The sequence below is a fragment of the Zea mays genome, chromosome 9, assembly GCF_902167145.1.
Source record: "Zea mays cultivar B73 chromosome 9, Zm-B73-REFERENCE-NAM-5.0, whole genome shotgun sequence".
Lineage (NCBI taxonomy): Eukaryota > Viridiplantae > Streptophyta > Magnoliopsida > Poales > Poaceae > Zea > Zea mays.
This window is the reverse complement of record NC_050104.1, coordinates 56495308-56515591: the sequence shown is the minus strand read 5'-3', so window position 1 is coordinate 56515591 and position 20284 is coordinate 56495308. Positions and strand designations below refer to the sequence as shown.

General features: G+C 43.8%; 1 protein-coding gene across 1 annotated transcript; it reads right to left on the bottom strand.

Moving 5' to 3' along the window:
• Positions 1-704: 704 nt before the first annotated feature.
• LOC103638408 (uncharacterized) lies at positions 705-17948 on the bottom strand. The gene is made up of 5 exons (XM_035962827.1): positions 17649-17948; positions 7161-7284; positions 3973-4464; positions 3787-3870; positions 705-851 (listed from the first exon to the last, which is right to left on the bottom strand). Exons 1-5 carry the CDS (start codon positions 17946-17948, stop codon positions 784-786), a joined length of 1068 nt encoding a protein of 355 aa, XP_035818720.1. The 3' UTR covers positions 705-783.
• Between the last annotated feature and the right edge of the window lie 2336 nt (positions 17949-20284).

The following is a 20284-nucleotide window of genomic DNA, read 5'->3' as shown; positions in this document are numbered from 1 at the left end:
TGTAGCAGCATGGATCAAGCAGTCTCATTAGCTGCGACAAGCAGACGATTCGAATCGAGTTTTTTAAACCTTGCAAGGTAAACCTAAACACACGACATGTAGGTGCACTCCGTCCCCACACATATCAACCGTCCCCATCGATTCCCTGGCAACAGATCAGGGCTCACCGCCTTGGCGTACAATGCCTCACTGACCCCGACTGCCGTCGTGCAGTGACCGCACTTGTACCCACCATAACCGGAATGGGAGACCACGTCTCAGGTCGCGTGAGAGGTAAAGTCTGCGGGCAGGTTCACTCAGGTACTAGGCTTACCGATTTACCATATTTCTCGGTATGTGTTTAGTACGTTCAAACGCTTGACTCACGGTACCACACCTTAATCCTTATTCCAATTTCCATCTCGTAGACAACGCATCCCCATGGACCGTTGTCCACATACCATCATCATTATGATATAAAACTGGATACAACCAAATCCTGACCTCGCGCGAGTGCTAGAAAAATCACTCGACTTCTACCGAGATCCCTAATTAGTAAAGCAGCTACTCGACCTAGCATACTAGTATCCATCTCAAAGGGAATCCTGGGTTCATGCAACTAGGGTTTCAGTCAACTCCTACACTTAAGTGCACAGTACAAGCCTACAAACATTAAGTGCAGTAAAATAGCATATATAACGGTTATGCATAAAACCGGGGCTTGCCTTTAATTTAACACTTAGATAGTGTTTGCTGGGGTAGGTACTCGCTTGGCGAGTATCTACTGGTTATGTCCATCCTTCCTTAGGTTGTCCTCCATCTGCAGCTTGTGGTTGGCACCACGTCAGTTGCTCGATCACCATCTCTCGGTCCTATATGAGATGCAAGATGCATATGTATGAATATAATGAAAGTAACACAAGATATACAAAGACACAGCGACGAAATAAATATTAAATGAGAAAACACCGCAGACAACCACATGTTAGCTTTAGTTATCTATACTTCATCGAGCGCACAACATCACACCACTGGAAGGACGACGATTAATACCTATAATTAACCAACGCAACACGACATCACAAGTGCAAGCATTTATTTAGTTACTACGACTTTTCATTAGTTCTTATATTAATCGCACAAAAGCATCTCAACACAAGTTTAACAGAGGACCTATGCATCAATGTTGATGGACCCCTCTATCACAATCAACTACAGCAAGCAAGCACATTAATCATGGAACACATGTTAACCTAAGTTTAGTCATCACAAGTCTATGTCTGTTAAGTGCTACTAAGCATTTTTAACCAAAATGGTGAACTAAATATTCATTTGAGCACGTGCAGATTTTTAGGACAGCAGCACAGCAGCTACTTGTTTTAATCATAACTTTTCAAATATTAATGCAAACATAGCAAACTAGGACTTTCTGGAAAGCTTAAAATGTTATCTACAACTTTGGTATTTTCATCTCAACAAGATTCCACACTTAGCAAGGTTAAAAATGCTAACACAACAGATCTGTCCAGATTTGGACAGATTCAGACTTGCAACTTCAAAAATTCACAACTGAAGATTCAGACAATCAAACAAGGTGCTCCTAGACTTTCTGGAAAGGTAATAAAATTGTCTACATATCATTCATAAACATCTCAAGGTGATTTAATATTTAACTAAGGATAAACATCACTATAAGACTTTGCTGTCCAGAACTGGACAGATTCAGTCTTCATATTTGAAACATTCATAACTTAAGCTTTAGATCACCAAAAAGAGTGATCCAAGACTTTTTGGAAAGCTTGGCAAAAGCACTACATAACTTTTATAATCACCAAGAAGTGATTCCAGGTTTAATCAAATCAAACATTACAGTTTTCGAAATCTGTCCTGACAGAGGACAGAACACAGCAACCAGTTTGTAAAATTCATAACTCTTAAACTATCAGGCCTGTGTTTATGAAATTTTAACACAAGTAAGATCAGAAAAGCGTCTACAACTTTCTTATAATGACCATGAACAGATTGTAACATTAAATTAGGCAAACAATGCAGTTTCTGAAATCTGTACAGAATTTGGACAGATTCAGTTACTGAATTTGTAAAAATCCTAACTCCTAAACCGTCAGACCTATGGCTGTCAAATTTTAACACCAGCAAGATAATAAGGTTATCTACCACCTTTCTATAGCACATATCTACAGAAAACACAATTTAGTTCATCAAACATACAGCACACCGAAAACAATACGTGCAGCCCAAAACAGCAATCAATACATTTCAGCTTCTATACAATTCAAGAATTGCCGCGTTCTACAGACTTGAATTATTATAACACTTTGACATTTGTTAGAGTTAAAATAATTAAATGAGGACTAACAAGTAGACTTACAAATTTTATCCAAATCATTTAGTGCACTAAAATCACTACAACCAATTAACAACGCATTCTCTACGATAATCACCCAACAATTTGCGTTTTAAATTGGACATCACATGAGCGCTACTACTTTTCATCAGCGACCATAAACATACGCATTTGGATTACAACAAGCAAATCACTGTGACTACGAGCTTAACCAAAGCCATCTAGCAAGTTGGTTAACCAAAGCAACAACCTAGGCCGCTATACATCATACACATCGGTTTGCCTATTATTACCACAATCCGAGACACAACATATATATCACACTCACTTACACAACCGACTCCTACTTACATGAGTTGGCTAACACAACATAAAACTTAGCAAACCATTTTAGACATTGCGACTCAAAACATGGGGGGGAGCAGGTTAATTAATGTTTCTTAACCTTTTCTCAACTTAAGCTGGACAACACACAAGTCACTTAAAACACCATATTTTAGGAGGTCTAACATAGAGACATTAGAACATGGCATAAAACTCCATAAGACTTACACTGGCTACTGAAGGACCTACAGCACCCATGTGCATATGTTATCGGACTGTTCTTCAATTTTAGCAAGGATTGACTCATGAACGCGACTCGCCTCCAATAATCATTGGGCTGCGATAACGCTCATATAAGACCTCTAATCAACCAACAAGATATTTATTTATCCCATGGGCATAGAATGTATTGATTGATAAAGCGAAGCATCACATTGCCACACCACAAAAATCATGACAACACCGATAGAGGCTATCAACTAACCATGTAAAAAAATACTAAACTTACTTCTCGCTTGCCACTACATCACTCCTTAATCACACAACCATTATGAGCATACTTCGCACGACTATATATTAGCGATCTAAGCGTCGTGTTACACAATACATACATCTTTCCTCGTCGCGAGTATAACCATATTACGGCATATACCCGCACTCCTCAATCAATTATCTTACGCCACCACTACTAAAATACACCACAGTTCACACGCACATACGTGTACTAATTCAATCCTCATATAACTTGTATTTCCAGACTTACTCATCACATAAAACAATACGACACATTTGTTTACCAAAACGTGAATGCGACCTTGCCACTGCATATAACCCAAAACATTTTTATACCCACACATAATTAAACACCCATGTACTCCACATCAACCAAAACATAATTAGACAAACTACAAATCGCGCGCATCGAACAACCTCTTTGTCTCTAACCGCAAATGTGATCCTACCAAAAATATAAAAACATTCGAGTTCTTGTTCTACTTCATTTTCTTCTATATACGTGTTCATTCATACAATTTATTTTCACACGCATATAAACACGCAGGCACATCATCGACCGAATACGTAAGTAAAATAAATCGCAATCATACAAGGCGAACAACCTGGCCGACTCATGCCGCGCATGCATGCCATTAGTTTGGGCTCTTTGCCGACGAGCGATGCGCAAGGCGTGACGTCGACAAGGGCTGCGATTAAATGACATACACAATCATTACACAATTTATTATGTGATTCATTGGTGCGGCCTTTTAATCGAACACAAAAAGCGCAGGACAGCGGGGTCTCACCACGGGTTCCCACGATGACACGTCGGCGCTGCGCCGATTCGGCGAAGCGAGACGCGGAGACAGTCGAACCGCTCAGATCAACGGCGCAGCATGGGGCTGCTGCGGTGGACCGGCACCGCTGCGCAGATCGGGTCGACGCTGGCGACACGGACGGGATCTCATGGCTGCTGCTGCAGCGCGCAGCTTGCTGCGCAGGTCGGCGATGGAGTTCGCTGCGCGACGATGGAGCGAGGTAGTGGCAGGAACGTCCGACAGCAAGGCAAGGGAGGAGCTCGCTGCCGGGGACTGCTCGCCATGGTTGCTGAGCTAGCAGCAGGGGGAAACTTCGGCCAAGGAGGAAAAAAAATAGGGCGAGCTCTGCTGGAATTTCTGGGTGCCGTCCAAGGAAGCTGCTGCCGCTGCTTTGCGTAGTAGCCCGGCCAGGGGAGGAAGAAGGGCAGAGGGCACGCAGGGAGGTGGAGGTGCCATGGGAGGGGGCAAGCAGAGCTGCTGCTCAGCCATGGGAGAGAGGGGGCGCTGGGGAAGCTGCTGCTCGGCAAGGAAGCTTGGGAAGGGGGACGCCATGGCTGCTGGTTTCCATGGGAGGGCGAGTGTTGGTGAAGACAGCAACGGGGAAGGAGGAAGATAGCGTGGGGAAGACTGCAGGAGGCGCCATGGCCAGCCGACGGTGTGGCCGAGCAGGGAGGCTCCCCACGCCCTACAGGGGGAGGTGTCACAAGGGAGGCCACCATGGGAGAGAGGGCAGCGGCGATCTGCTGTTGTGGGGAGGCGTGCCGAGCACCATGGCGAGGAGGAGGAGCCGAGCTCCCTGCTTGCTGTCGTGTGGGAGAAGGGGACAACGAAAATGTGTGCGTCGGCTGAAGTAGAAGAGAGGGAGAAGGGTTGTGGCGGCTAGGGAAAATAGAGGGGTGGGAGTGGAAAATTTCCAAGTGAGCACCCCTATTTATAGAAGCAGCCCTAGGGTTAGGGTTTTTTTAGTGGGCCTAGTGGGCTGGGCTGGATTTGGCCCAAACACATACTCGGGTCGCGCTAATTTATTTTCCCGAATAAAAATGCTCCCGCGGAATCCGTTTGTACGCAAAACAGCGTGAACTAGAGTTCGGACGAGCGGACGATTGCGTGATTAACTCGGCCGAGAGTCTAATTTGATTTTGCTCGAAAATAATTACCCATGCATGGTTCGAAAATAAATTGCCTTGGGATACGACCGGCTTGCGGATTTTTAGTCAGAGAAGGCGAATCGTGATATTTTAAAATCATTGTCTATACGGGGTTTTGAATTCGGTTCGGACATGAGATATTTGGCCGAGTCAGATAAAATTGATTAGAGGACGACATATTGAGCATTCCGTTTGAGAGTACGGACTCAGATTAAAATAGTCAGACATCGATCGAAGTTCGAGGAATTAGACTAGGGCTCAGATCAAATAACAGTCGTCGAGAGTTTGATTTAAAGAGCTTCAGATGAGATTTATAAATCGAGATTGACCATCGAGTTTGCATTCGTTCCGAGAATAAAAGTTTTAACACGCTCCAAAATTGGCTGTTTCTCGCGATCGAATAACTCCAAATTCGGTGAAATGTGAAGGAATAATCTGGATAATCAGAGACATACACGAGCGAGAAAGAGAAATTTTTACTGAGCATCCGAGATTAGGATTAATCTCCCGACATAACGCGAAACTGACACCTGGGGTGTCACATATATGAGATGCACTCAGCTTTGTTCCTTGAAGCCCGGGTGTGATAGAAGTGGTATCAGAGGAAATATTAACTATAGGACGAAACCTAGATAGAAATGGATAAAACCCTTACCTACTTACCTTACTCTGATTCATTGTATACTTATCTCACTCTGATTCTTTCTATACTTATCTTGATCCTGTCTCACCTTCTACTGTTCTACTCTGATCATTCTTACCTTTTCTACTCTGAGACAAGATGGATTTCACACCTTGGAATCCTACAATTATGACCTTCGTAAGAGATAGGAGGCCTAAGACAAAAATCAAAACTATTTTCTATATTTAAAAAAATGTTGGATGATTGTTCTGATGATAAATGTCTGATTTGCTTCATTGATTGATTGAAATATTATATATGGCATCTTAGCATGTACCACCATAAGGTAATGAATTAGCTTAGTAGGCAACACACTTAGCTAATAAATCCCCCAAAGTAACATGATTCGTAATTACCTGCCTTGTCTATAATCCTTTCTTTCTTACCATATGTTTCTAACTCAGATGGTCAATACCAGGAAGGGTGGTGGAATTGATCTACCTCCCAATCGACACACTTGGAGGATATTTAGACAACCCCAGCCACAACCAGCAGAGATGGATCCTCCACCACCGCCTCCACCAGTCGGAGTTGACCCAACAGTTGCAACTTAGATGAGGATGATGCAACAGATGGCAGATACCATGGTGGATATGCATGCGCAGATGCAGCAGGAATGCCAAGAGATGCGCCAGAAACAAGAGGAGATACGCCAGGAAATGCACCAGGTGCGAGAGGAGATACGGCAGGAGAGAAGGGCGCAACAGCAACAACAACAGCAAGCACCACTGCCTCCTCCACCACCACTAGTACCACCCCGGGACAAGCACCTGGAATTTATGAGTCACAAGCCCCCGACCTTTGCCAGTTCGCAAGACCCACTAGATGTTGATGATTGGTTGAAGTCAATTGAGAAGATGCTAAACATCGCCCAATACTCTAACCCGGAGAAAGTTCTTTATGCTTCTGGTCGTCTGACAGGTCCTGCTGCTAACTGGTGGGATTCTTATGTTGCTGCCCATGATGCTGCTGACACTATTACTTGGGCGGAATTCAGTACATAGTTCAGAAACTGCCACATTGCAGCTAGATTGATGAAGATCAAGAAGAAGGAGTTTCTATCATTGAAGCAAGGCAACATGTCTGTCAGCGAGTACCGTGACAAGTTCATCCAGTTGTCAAGATATGCTCGTGATGAGGTGGCAGATGATGAAAGGAAGCAAGAGCACTTCATAGAAGGACTCAATGGGCCGCTACAATATGCATTGGTTGCCCATACATTTCCATCATTTCAGAGGATGCTTGATAAGGCTCTTGCTATTGAACACAAGTGTGTTCAATTGGGAGACTTGAAGAGGAAGGCAATCTCACAAGGGCAAGGTAGCAGCAGTGTTCGTCCTTGCTACGTTTCACCACAGGGTACACCAACTCGTCCAGGAGGAGGACCACGTCCAGCTCAGTACGCTCCACAGGGGTCTCCACGGACACCTCCCACTCATCAGGTTGCCTCCATTGCCACCCCGACGAGGCCTACAGGACAGAAGACCGACCCTACATGCTTCAAGTGGAGTCAGGTTGGGCACTATGCTAATGCTTGTCCGGTGGGGAATTCTGGTACACCAGCTCAGAACAAGCAACAGACTCCTGGCAAGGGATATTCTATAGCGAGTGTTAATCAAGTCAGCGCAAATGCTACTCCTGATGGTGCTGACATCGCACTGGGTATGTTTTATATTAATGCAATTCCTGCAACAATATTATTTGATTCTGGTGCTACACATTCTTTTATGTCTACTCGTTATGCCAACACAAATGAGATACCACTGCTAAATATGAGAAAACCAATGATAGTAATCACACCTAAAGGGCCTATTGATGCAAATCACATGACACATAGATTGACATTAACAATTATGGGAAGAGAATTCTGGGCTACCGCTATAGTATTAGAGGAAAGCAGTATAGATCTGATCCTGTGTATGTCATGGTGAAGGAAGGCAAAGTCCATTATATTATGTGGTAGGGGTACCGTAGAACTCACCAGCCCTAAAGGAGAAATATTTAAAGTTCAAATTGCAATAACCACCTCTTCTAGACGTGTGATGTTCTTTATAGCTGAGGAGTTTGTTGGTGACAACATCCGTGTGGTTAGGGATTTTCCAGATGTCTTTCCACAGGAGTTGCCAGGGATGACACCGAAGAGGGAAGTTGAGTTTGTCATTGATCTCTTACCTAGGACTGCTCCTATTTCTAAACGCCCCTACAGAATGTCCGTAGAAGAATTAAAAGAACTTAAGAAGCAGTAAACAAAGTTACAAGCGGCTGGGTACATTCGTCCGAGTTCCTCACCTTGGGGAGCACCGGTACTATTTGTACAGAAGAACGATGGATCACAACGGATGTGTGTGGATTATAGGTCCCTTAATGATGTTACTGTGAAGAACAAGTATCAGTTACCCCGCATTGAGGATTTATTTGATCAGATGAGAGGTGCTAGGGTATTCTCAAAGATTGATCTCCGATCGAGTTACCATCAAATGAAGATTAGACCATCAGATATCCCTAAGACGGCATTCTCAACCCGATATGGATTATATGAGTTCACTATTATGTCGTTTGGATTAACTAATGCACCAGCTTATTTTATGAATTTTATGAATACGGTGTTTATGGAGTATTTGGACAGATTCGTCATTGTATTCATCGACGATATTCTTATTTATTCCAAGAGTGATAGTGATCATGAGGAACATCTGAGATTGGTGCTACAGAAACTACGAGATAATCAACTCTACGCCAAGTTTAGCAAGTGCGAGTTCTGGATTGATGAGGTGCCATTCCTTGGACACATCATTTCTAATGGGGGGATATTAGTGGATCCTGCTAAAGTTAAGGAGATAATGGCGTGGAGCATACCTACTACAGTTACTAGGGTATGGAGTTTCTTGGGACTTGCAGGATATTATCAGAGATTTATTGAAGGATTTTCTATGATTGCTAAGCCTATGACCTCGCTTCTGGAGAAGGGAAGAGAGTTTAAGTGGGACGAGAAGTGCCAAGAAAGCTTTGATCAATTAAAGAAGAGATTGATGTCACCACCAGTGTTGGTTATGCCAGATCTACAGAGGGGATTTGACATTTATTGTGATGCATGTGGCCAAGGCTTGGGATGTGTGCTTATACAAGAAGGACATGTGATTGCCTATGCATCTCGTCAGTTGCGAAAACATGAATTGAACTACCCCACTCATGACTTAGAACTGGCAACTGTTGTGCACGCACTTAAGATATGGAGACATTACATTATGGGAACTAAGTGCCAAGTGTACACAGATCATAAGAGTTTGAAGTATATATTCACTCAGAAGGATCTCAACCTTAGGCAACGCCGTTGGTTGGAGCTCATTAAGGATTATGATTTGGAGATTCACTATCACCCGGGCAAGGCGAATTTGGCTGCAGATGCCTTGAGTCGGAAGAAGCACGTTCATTCCGCTATTGTTGCCCAGCTACCCGATGAGATTGTTGAGGATTTCAGGAGACTTAACCTGGGGATAGATGCTCACACTGAAGGAGTCACCATTGAAGTGGACTCTACCTTGGAGCAACAAATTCGTAAAGGTCAGGTTGGTGATGCTAAAATTCAAGAGATTAAGGATCTGATTACTGAAGGTAGAGGTCCAGAATTCACGGAGGATGAGCAAGGCACTGTGTGGTTCAAGGATCAGATATGTGTTTTGGAGATTGATAGCCTTCGTGAGACTATATTGAAAGAAGCCCATAATTGTGATTACTCTATCCACCCTAGTAGCACTAAGATGTATCAGGATTTGAAGCAGAAATACTGGTGGTATGGATTAAAAAGAGATGTTGCTGCACACGTGGCTTAGTGTGATGTGTGTCAAAGAGTCAAGACCGAACATCAAAGATCAGCTGGACTATTGCACCCATTGAAGGTACCCGAGTGGAAATGGGAAGAAATTGGTATGGACTTCATTGTTGGACTACCCCGCACTCCGGCAGGATATGACTCTATTTGGGTAATTGTGGACAGACTGACAAAAGTGGCTCACTTCATACCTGTGAGGACTAATTACACGGGAGCCAAGCTAGCAGAATTGTATATGACTCGGATAGTTTGTATACATGGAGTGTCTAAGAAGATCGTGTCTGACCGAGGATCACAGTTTACCTCTCGGTTTTGGAAGAAGTTGCATGAGAGCTTGGATACACAATTGAATTTTAGTTCGACCTACCGTCCTCAAACTGATGGGCAGACCAAGAGGACTAACCAAGTGCTGGAGGATATGTTAAGAGCTTGTGCTCTTAAACATGGTGGTAGTTGGGATAAGAGCTTACCATATGCGGAGTTCTCTTATAATAATAGTTATCAGGCCAGTTTGAAGATGTCACCATTTGGGGCTTTATATGGCAGGAAGTGCAGGACTCCTCTATATTGGGATCAGATTGGAGAAAGACAGTTCTTTGGGCTTGAACTTAAACAAGAGGCAGAAGAACAAGTTCGAATGATAAGAGAGAATTTGAGAATTGCACAATCAAGGCAGAAGAGTTATGCTAATACTCGGAGAAGACTACTGGAGTTTAAGGAGGGTGATCACGTGTATCTGAAGGTGTCACCGATCCGGGGTATGAGGAGATTTAAAGTTAAAGGAAAGTTGTCCCCTCGCTTCATTGGATCTTTCTTGATCTTAAAGCTAGTGGAATAAGTTGCATATCAGCTAGAACTACCCGATCGCCTGTCAGATGTACATGATGTCTTTCACGTGTCCCAACTAAAGAAGTGCCTCAGGGTACATGAGGAACAGCTACAAATGGAGGACCTTAGTGTTCAAGATGATCTGACCTATACAGAACACCCGATCAAGATTCTCGACACTCTCACTCGAGTTACAAGAAATAAGGTTATAAAGATGTGCAAAGTGCAATAGAGTCACCATGGAGAAGATGAAGCAACCTAGGAGAGAGAAGAAGAGCTTCGCATAGATTTTCCTCATATTTTCCATAGTCCTTCCTAAATCTCGAGGGCAATATTCTTGTTAAGGGGGGTAGGATTTGTAATACCCAACTTGTAATTTGTAAGAAATAATATAAACGGGAAAAAGAGAGGTATTTCCTCTATATGTGTGTATATCTCTAATTATCATCACATGTGACTACTCATGTTTAAAAAGGAGTAAATCTTTACTAAGACACAAATAAACCATTGCATCATATTGGATTTTGTTTGATTGTGCATTTAAAACAATTATGACATGGATATGAAAATATAAATAATATATATATAATTATATTTCAAAAATTGGTACTTCTAATTTCGCAATATAATTTTTAGATAAGTTTGGCACTAGGTTTGAATTTAAAATTTGAATTCAAATTGAATATGAGAAAAGATAAAAAAATAAAAAAAGAAAAAGACCTAACTGGGCCTAAGACACCCTATTCGGCCCAATAGCCATTTACCCGCGCGCCAGCCCATCTAACCAGGTGGCGCCGACAACAGGGGACCACTGGTCAGCCATCTCTCTGCGTCCACGTAACTATTCCGCTCAATGAATTGCGAGCCCACGTTGCAAGCGTCTCGGCGTGGCATCCTTTGCCGTGTCGTATCACTGATCTGTGGGGCCGCCATAGCAGCGTCAGCCGGGTCCATACCAACTCTACATCGGCGCAACGAACCCCGCGCGCGTCGTGTCGTTCTCGCCGGAGATCTTGGGTGGGCGGCGTCGTGCATTGACTATTCCTGCGGGTATAAAATAGTCAACCCGTCCGTGGCACCTTGTGTCTACCTTACTCAGCCACCAGTGCCGTAGAACCGAGGGGGGAGAGCGAATCGCGGCGACCTCGCCGCCGCCTCTGCAATTGTCGTGGTTCTCATCGCTCGGGCCTCAATTTGTGTTCACGGGGGGGGGGGGGGGGTTAAACAGAAGCCGGGGATAGTGTTGGTGTGGGTGTCCACTCGAGCAGTTGATTGGCGTCCATCTGATTGCTCGTCGGATTTGCGGAATCACCACCCACTGTCGCCGTGTCTGACCTCATAGCGTGGAGGAGTAAGTATCCATTCCTCGCGTTCTTCTAGAGTAGGGCATCATGTTTCACTCATCGATTCAAAGCTTAGCGCGTTAATTCTGTGATCTGGGCGACCGTTAATGGCCCCGCCGCGCCGGTGTTCCGCGCCATCGCTCTTCTGCCGCGAGGAGGGGAAGAAGGGTTGCTGACCGCCTGATGTGTCTTGGGCGGTCCGGATTAGAAGTTAGGATACCCCTTCGTACGATCATATCGCGACCGTAGGATCGCTGGCAGACGACGGATCAGACCCAGAATACCTATTTTTTTGTGATCGAATCCGATCCGTAGGATTTGGATCCGATGACCGGGATTATGTACCGATTCGCGTGGGCGTTGTTTTAATCTGGTGCGCACATTTCAGATCCAACGGCCAGTATTGATCTATACCCTTCGTGGGTGCATTTTGTTAAAGGGCCCTCGGGGAATAGGGAAATAAACCCGCGGTCCTCATCACGGAGAGACTGAGTCTATGGAATCTTGTGCCAGACCCCCTGCGCTTTCCAGAAATCAGTGCGCAGTCTAGATAATTGATAAAACCAGGAAAATTATTTAGAAAATAATTTTTAGTACATATTTAAGTGCAAAAACTTGTTTAATTTGTAGAAAATTCATATGAACTCCAAATTGGTCCATCCTAGTTTCCTAATTTTTTTAATATTATTGTCTACCCATTAGTGCCACTGTTTTGGTATGAAAGGCACATTAAAATTTATCTAGTACTTAATCTTGTATTAAATACATAAAACCTTCAGAACTTCATATCTTAAAACCTATAACTCCAAAATTAATGATTCTCGTTCCTAGAATTTTCTTTTAATGCGTAGATTGTTGTTATGTATTTTGTTGGGGGCCTGCTTCTTCGCCGAAGGTCCTCTAAGCAGAAACACCTTCGAAGGATCGGTATATAAGCAAACACAGCGTGAGGTACACGCTGAAGCTATGGTCCTGGGAGCTTCGGCATAGTGACATGCCTTGAGACGAAGGGCTGCACCAATTTAAAGGGGAAAAGACCGATCAGTCCATGATAATTTGTGTCATGATTGTAACAAGTCATCAAGGACATAAATGTAATTTTGATCGGGCTGCGTCCCGTGCCTATAAATAGGTGAACAGTACCCCCGTACTGTTCATGCTGACTTGTATTCATTCGTGCGTCACGCTTGGACTTTTGCCTTCTATCAAGCTGAATGTACAAATGTAATTTAATATTGTTTATATTTATGATATGATAATAAAGAAATATAAAGGATGTCATATGATTGTTCATAATGTTTCTCATGTTTCATATGCTTCTACTTCCATTATTATACATTGAGATGATGAAGGTACGTCCTTCATGACCTTCGTCTGAAAATCATTATATCCTAAGGGAGATAATGCTTCGAAGCACGAAGGTCTTTAACCATTAACATTTTATGTTGCCTTGTTCTTAATTCATAGCGTTTGAGAACAAGTCCCCAACATTGGCGCCCACCTCCGGTGAACTCACTTCCACAATTGAGCTGATGGCTTCGTTCAGCAACCAAGTTGTACCACCTTCGGCTACGAAGCTGGTGCTCCCAATCACGGGTGGTTTGTGTTCAGAGCCAGTCAACAAGAAGCAAAAGAAGGAAGCGCAAAGAAGAGTGCAGCATGTTGGGGTGCAAGGACCCTTCATCAAGTCCAAGTGGTCCCACATTCCAATCACCTTCTCCCAGGAGGACCTTCAGCTCAAAGATTACCCTCGCAATGATGCTATGGTCATATCTTGTATCATCAAGGGATTTCTGGTCCATAATGTTTTGGTTGACAAAGGCAGTGCAGCGGATATCATATTTGCTAAGGCCTTTAGACAGATGCAAGAGCCAGAGGACAAGATTCATGATGCTACACATCCTCTTTGTGGCTTCGGAGGAAGGCAGATTGTCGCACTTGGTAAAATCACAATGTCTGTTACCTTTGGCTACGTCCACAACACAAGAACCGAACAGGTCGTCTTTGACATTGTCGACATGGAGTACCCCTATAATGCAATCATTGGTCGAGGGACATTTAATGCCTTTGAAGCAATACTTCATCCAGCATATTTATGCATGAAGATACCTTCGGAACAAGGGCCCATTGCTGTCCATGGGAGTCAAGAAGCTGCCAGAAGGGCTGAAGGTAATTGGATAGATTCAAAGGCAATCCATAACATAGATGGAGCTGAAGCTTGTCAGCAGTATAAATACAAAAGAGAGAAGGCTGCTTCGGGGGATCAGCCGAATCCTATGCTTCTATGTGAAGATATAGCAGAACAAAGGGTACTGCTGGGGTCTCAGCTATCTGATGACCAAGAGAAGACTTTGCTAAGATTTTTATTCAACAACAAAGATGTCTTTGCTTGGTCAGCCAATGATCTTTGTGGTGTTAACAGAGATGTTATTGAACATTCACTCAATGTGGATCCATCTTTCAGGCCAAGAAAACAAAGGCTTCAGAAGATGTCTGAAGACAAAGCTGAAGGTGCTCACAACGAAGTGAAGAGACTTCTTAGTGCCGGTGTCATCGAAGAGGTGAAATACCTAGAATGGCTAGCCAACACTGTTATGGTGAAGAAGGCCAATGGTAAATGGAGAATATGCATTGATTTCACATATCTCAACAAGGCCTATCCAAAGGATGAGTTCCCATTACCAAGAATAAACTCTCTTGTAGATGCAACAGCTTCTTCAGAGCTCATGTGTCTACTGGATTGTTACTTAGGCTATCATCAAATTTGCATGAAGAAGGAAGGCAAGCCGAAGACTAGCTTCATAACTCCCAGTGGCACCTATTGCTATCTTCGGATGCTTGAGGGACTCAAGAATGCTGGAGGAAGCTTCAGCAGAATGACAACCAAGGTCCTTCACTCTCAAATAGGCAGGAATGTATTGACCTATGTTGATGATATCATAGTCAAAAGCACGAAGCAAGAAAATCACATTGCTGATTTGCAAGAGACATTTGCCAATTTTAGGCAAGCTGGCCTGAAATTAAATCCAGAAAAGTGTGTTTTTGGAATGAAGAAGGGCAAGTTCCTTGGATGTTTGGTATCAACGAAGGGAATCGATGCCAACCCGAGCAAGATTGAAGCTATCCTTCGGATGGAGCCACCAAATTTAAAAAAGGGGGCTCAACGATTGGTAGGAAGGCTTGTATCTTTGAATAGGTTCATATCAAGATCAGCAGAGAGGAATTTACCGTTTTTTGAAATTCTAAAGCCAGCCGAAGTTTTTCAGTGGGGTCCGGTTCAGCAAAAGGCTTTTGAAGAATTAAAGCAATATTTGATATATCTGACAACTCTAACTCCACCTTCGCCAGGGGCTCCATTACTCCTATATGTAGCAGCTTCTCACTCTGCAGTTACTGCGGCGCTTGTACAGGAGAAGTTAGATGGCCAAATCAAAAAGCAGGCCCCAGTATACTTCGTATCCGAAGTTCTAAGTTTATCAAAGAGAAACCATACAGAATTGGAGAAGGTGTTGTATGCTGTGTTAATGGCCTCCAGGAAGCTTCGGCATTACTTTCAAGCATATCACATAATTGTTCCTTCATCACAGCCTCTGAAGGACATAATGAGGAATAGAGAAGCTACTAGAAGGATTGGAAAATGGGCTGCAGAGCTTAACGAATTCAGTATTGACTATGTACATAGATCCTCAATTTAGTCTTAGGCGTTAGCAGACTTCATTGCTGATTGGACGACAGGGGCTCAGAAAGAAGAAACAAATAAAGACGCCGAAGCTTGGACAGTGTTCTGCGATGGTTCCTGGGGAACCTTCGGTGCAGGAGTGGCTGCTGTCCTAGTTGCGCCTTCTAAAGTCAGAACATGTTATGCAGCAAGGCTTGACTTCAGTTGTACAAATAATATTGCTGAATACGAAGCTCTTCTTTTAGGGCTACGGAAGTTAAAGGCAATGGGAATAAGAATGGCAATCCTTAAAACTGACTCTCAAGTCATTTCTGGTCATGTAGACAAAAGTAGTAAGGCAAGAGATGCGAAGCTTGAAAAATATCTGGATACAGTTCGAAGGCTGGAGGCTTCTTTGGAAGGTTTTTCCGTCAAGAATATTCCAAGAGGAGAAACTGAGCATGCAGATCTGTTAGCCAAATCAGCGGCACAGGGGCTCCCTCTACCTTCAGAAGTATTTTTTGAGACAATAAAAGCACCTCGGTTGAACTTATGGAGAGAGCAGTGCTTGCAATTTCCCCTGTACATAGTGAAGATTGGAGGACTGAAATTATATCTTTCCTCCAAGGTAATTGTCTTTCGGATGACGAAGCTTATAATAAGATAATGGAAGCAAGGACAAGACCGTATGTGATAATAGAAGGGGAATTATACAAACATGGAGTCTGTTCTCCACTCCTCAAGAGTTTATCCAGAATCGAAGGTATAGAATTAATGAAGGAGATACATGCAGGTCTGTGTGGATCTCATATTGGGTCTAGGCCCTTACTGGGAAAAGTGTTTAGACAAGGATTTTATTGGCCGAAGGCAGCTTCGGATGCAGCAGAGCTAGTTCAAAAGTGCGAGAATTGTCAAAAATGTGCAAGAGATCAGAAGCAACCTTCGTCTCTCAAGCATCTGATACAACCTACTTGGCCATTACAAAGATGGGGCCTAGATTTGTTAGGTCCACTTCCACCAGCACAAGGTAATTTGAAGTATGTTGTGGTGGTTGTAGAATATTTTTCTAAGTGGATTCAAGCAAAGCCTTTGGCTACAATAACTTCGGCCACAATCCAAAATTTCTTCTAGCAGAATATTGTTTGTCGCTTCGGCGTGCCGAAGGCCATAACTGTGGACAATGAAACACAGTTTGTGTGACACCCCAGGTGTCTATTTTGTGTTATGTCGTGACATTTGTCCCTAACTCTTATCATCAGTGGAAATTTCTACTTATCAATCGTGTTTATCTCTGTTTATCAAGTTACTCATGAAAAGTGCCCTCGAATTTTTGAGTTAAATGATCCCGAGAAAGGCCAAATTTGGAGCCTGTTAAAAACTTTTATTCTCGACGCAAACGCAAACTCAAAAATCATTCTCGATTTATAAATCTCGTTCAAAACTCATTTAATCAAGCGCTCAACAGTTGCTAGTCAAGCTGTGTTCGAATCCAATTTCTCGATACTCGATCTATGTCCAAAAATTAATCTGAGTCCGTACTCTCGCACGGAATACTCAATATGTCGTCCTCTAATCAATTTTTATCCGACTCGGCTTAATACCTATGTGTTCGATCCAAATTTGAAAATCAACCTCGACAATGATTTTTAAATATCGCGCTTTGTCTCTTTCTATCATAAATCCGAAAGCCGGTCATATCCTGAGACAATTTATTTTCGAATCATGCGTAGGGAATTATTGCCGAGCGAAGTCAAATCAAACTCTCGGCCGAATTAATCGCTCAACCTTCCATTCGTCGGAACTCTAATTCGCTCTGTTCTCCGTAGAAATAAATTCCGCGGGAGCTCTTGTTTCAAAGAAATAAAATAAAGTTTATTTAGCTCCTTAACAATGTCATCAGCGTCTGTTTTCTTCCCTGTGCCCGCACGCCACAGCCGACAGCGCCACCGCGTGGCGCAGGCAGTCTGCCACCACCGCCCATGCTGGCTAGTGGCTTGTCGCCACTCTCTGCGCTAATGGCTGCAGCAGGCCAGTGGATGGCTACCGCCCCATCCCGACCAATAGAGCGCCAGCGTTACCACATTAAATCAACCAGCAGCCAGCGTTCCTTAGAGCAGAAGTGTTCCTTAGCGCAGAAGCATTTCCTGGCATCTCCCTGTCTTCTTCCTCCCTCTACCGAGCTCCATCCAGGACAGCTCTTCCACTGCTCCCTCACGCTAGCAGCAGACCACCGGCGCCCTTCTTCCACCTCCTTCTCGCAGGGACCTCCTCTGGTCCGAACGCGAGCAGGTGCCCTTCCTTCGCTGTGCCCCTCCTCCCTTCGACACAGGAGCTTCCCATGGTCGGCGCGCGCCCTTGCTCGTGCCTTCACAGCCATCGGGGCATCAGCTTCAAGCTCCTCTCCGGCCATCTTCCTCCCTTTGCTCCTGCTCGTCCATGGAGCCCTGGTGACCGCGCCCCTCACCATGGACGCCATCCGAGCTCCCACATGGCCAAGCTCCCTTATTCACTACCATGGACGTGCCCCTCCCTTGCAACTTCTCCTCCCCACAACAACAGAGCCCGATGCCCATCCTCCCATGGCCTCGCGCGTCCTCTTGGCTCACAGCTCGAGCTCGCCATTCTCAGGAGGCTAGACCCGCGCGCAATCCCCAGTGGCACCCCTCCCTCCTCACGCCTCAGCTCTGCTCCATCTCCTCCCCAGCACCAGCTTTCATTCTGAGGGCTGCGCGCCCGACGCGCACACCCTGCTCCAGTCGAGCACCCTCCCCACAGGTCGCTTTTTCCAGCCGTGCCGGACACTCTGTGATTTGGTCACGTCGCGTCCAGGACTCCCATGGCTGCCTCCCTGGCGTACCTCGCGCAGCAGCCGCGACGCTAATTCGCGCAGCCACGTGGATCTCCTTTGCGTCGCGCCCTTGGCGTGCTCGACATAATGCCGCAGCAAGCCTGTAGCAGCAGCCCCAGATCCCCTCCGCATCGAGAGTAGCCACGTCGTCGATCCGTGCAACCTCGACGTCTCCGCGTCTTGCTTTGCCGTCAATCTGCGTAGTCCCCGTCACGATGCCGTCGATCCGCGGTGAGCTCCTCGCTGTCACTCGCTTCTCTTGCTCGATGAAATGACTAAGTCAGTAAATCGACGTTGTTGTGTGCAGCTAGCTATCGGTGTCGTGCCTCATGCTCTGCCGATGCGACAAAGTGCTAGCCGGTGGACAGCACATGCGACTCACCGATCCGACCAGGTTGCTTTTGTTTTATTTACGATTCAATCGATGGTGTGAATATGTGCGTGAAAGTATAATTGTATGAATGAACGCGTGTATAGAAGAAAATAAAGTAGAAAAGAACTCGGATGTTTTTATATTTTGATAGGAAAATTATGCGATGCGTTGTTTGATGCGAAAAACTAAGTTACAAAATGCGGATTATGTTTTGGGAAATGCATCGATATGTGTTTATGTGAAAAGTGTAATTGTTTTATGCAATGTGATGAGATTCGTGATTATATAGGGGATATATTTAGTAATGTGACGAGTAGTTTAGAAAATGCTAGTTTGCGTGGAGGATGTGTTATTAAGACGTGAGTGTAGGAGTTCATATTAGTGGTCGCGCCACGTTGATTGAAGTGTCTCGAGTGCACGCCACAATATGGTTGCATGCGAGACGAGGTTATGCGCACGATGAGTTTAGTAAAAATCCATCGGTGTCACTGGTGTTAAGTTGAGGATTATTTGCGTGTGGAAAGTAATAATATGTTTAATACTTAGAACTCTTAGTCGATAGTAGAAATTGTTTTGGTTTATATAGAGAGGTGGTGACATACCAAAGTAGTCATCGCTTCCTCTATATCTTGAGTCGGGTCAATACGCGTTATGTGTTCATGATTTGGGAAGTAAGCGCATGATGGTTTCGAGTTAGAGATTAGTGGTTTACGATTCATATAAATTGGTCGATGTACGAAAATACTTGTGAATCTGTGTGTTTATAAAAATGTTGTAGTATATGTTGTGTCTCGGGTTGCGACGATAATAGGCAAGCCGACGTGTATGTTATTTAGCGGCTATGTCGTTGCTCTAGTTAGCCAAATTTTTAGATGGTTTGGTTAAGTGCGTAATCGCAATAAATTGCTTGTTGTAGTCTAAATGTGTATGGTTATGTTCACGAGTAAAAATTTGTAGTGTTCATGAGATGTCTAAGTGAAAATGCAAATTAGTGTGTGAAGGGCGCAATCGATATAGTTGTTGATGGTGTACGGTAATTCTAGCGCACAAAATAACTTGTATAAAATTAGTAAATCTACTTGTTGGTCCTAATTTGATTGTTTTAACTCTAAAAAAACTGTAAAGTGTTAGAATAATTCAAGTCTATAGAACATGGCAATCCTTGAATGATATAGGAGTTGACATTTAATTGTTGCTGTTTTAGACTGCACACGCTGTTTTCGCCGTGCTGTCTGTTTAATGAACTAAATAATGTTTTCTATAGAAAAGCCATATAGAAAAGTTGTAGATAACTTTATTATCTTACTTGTGTTAAAATTTGATAGCCATAAGTCTGATCGTTTAGAAGTTGTGCTGTTCACAAATTCAGTAACTAAATCTGTCCAAATTCTGTACAGATTTCAGAAACTGCATTGTTTGCTTAAGTTAATGTTACAATCTGTTCATGGTCGTTATAAAAAAGTTGTAGATGTTTTTCTTATCTTGCTTGTGTTAAAATTTCATAACTATAGGCATGACAGTTTAGGAGTTATGTATTTTACAAACTGGTCGCTGTGTTCTGTCCACTGACAGAACAGATTTCGAAAACTGA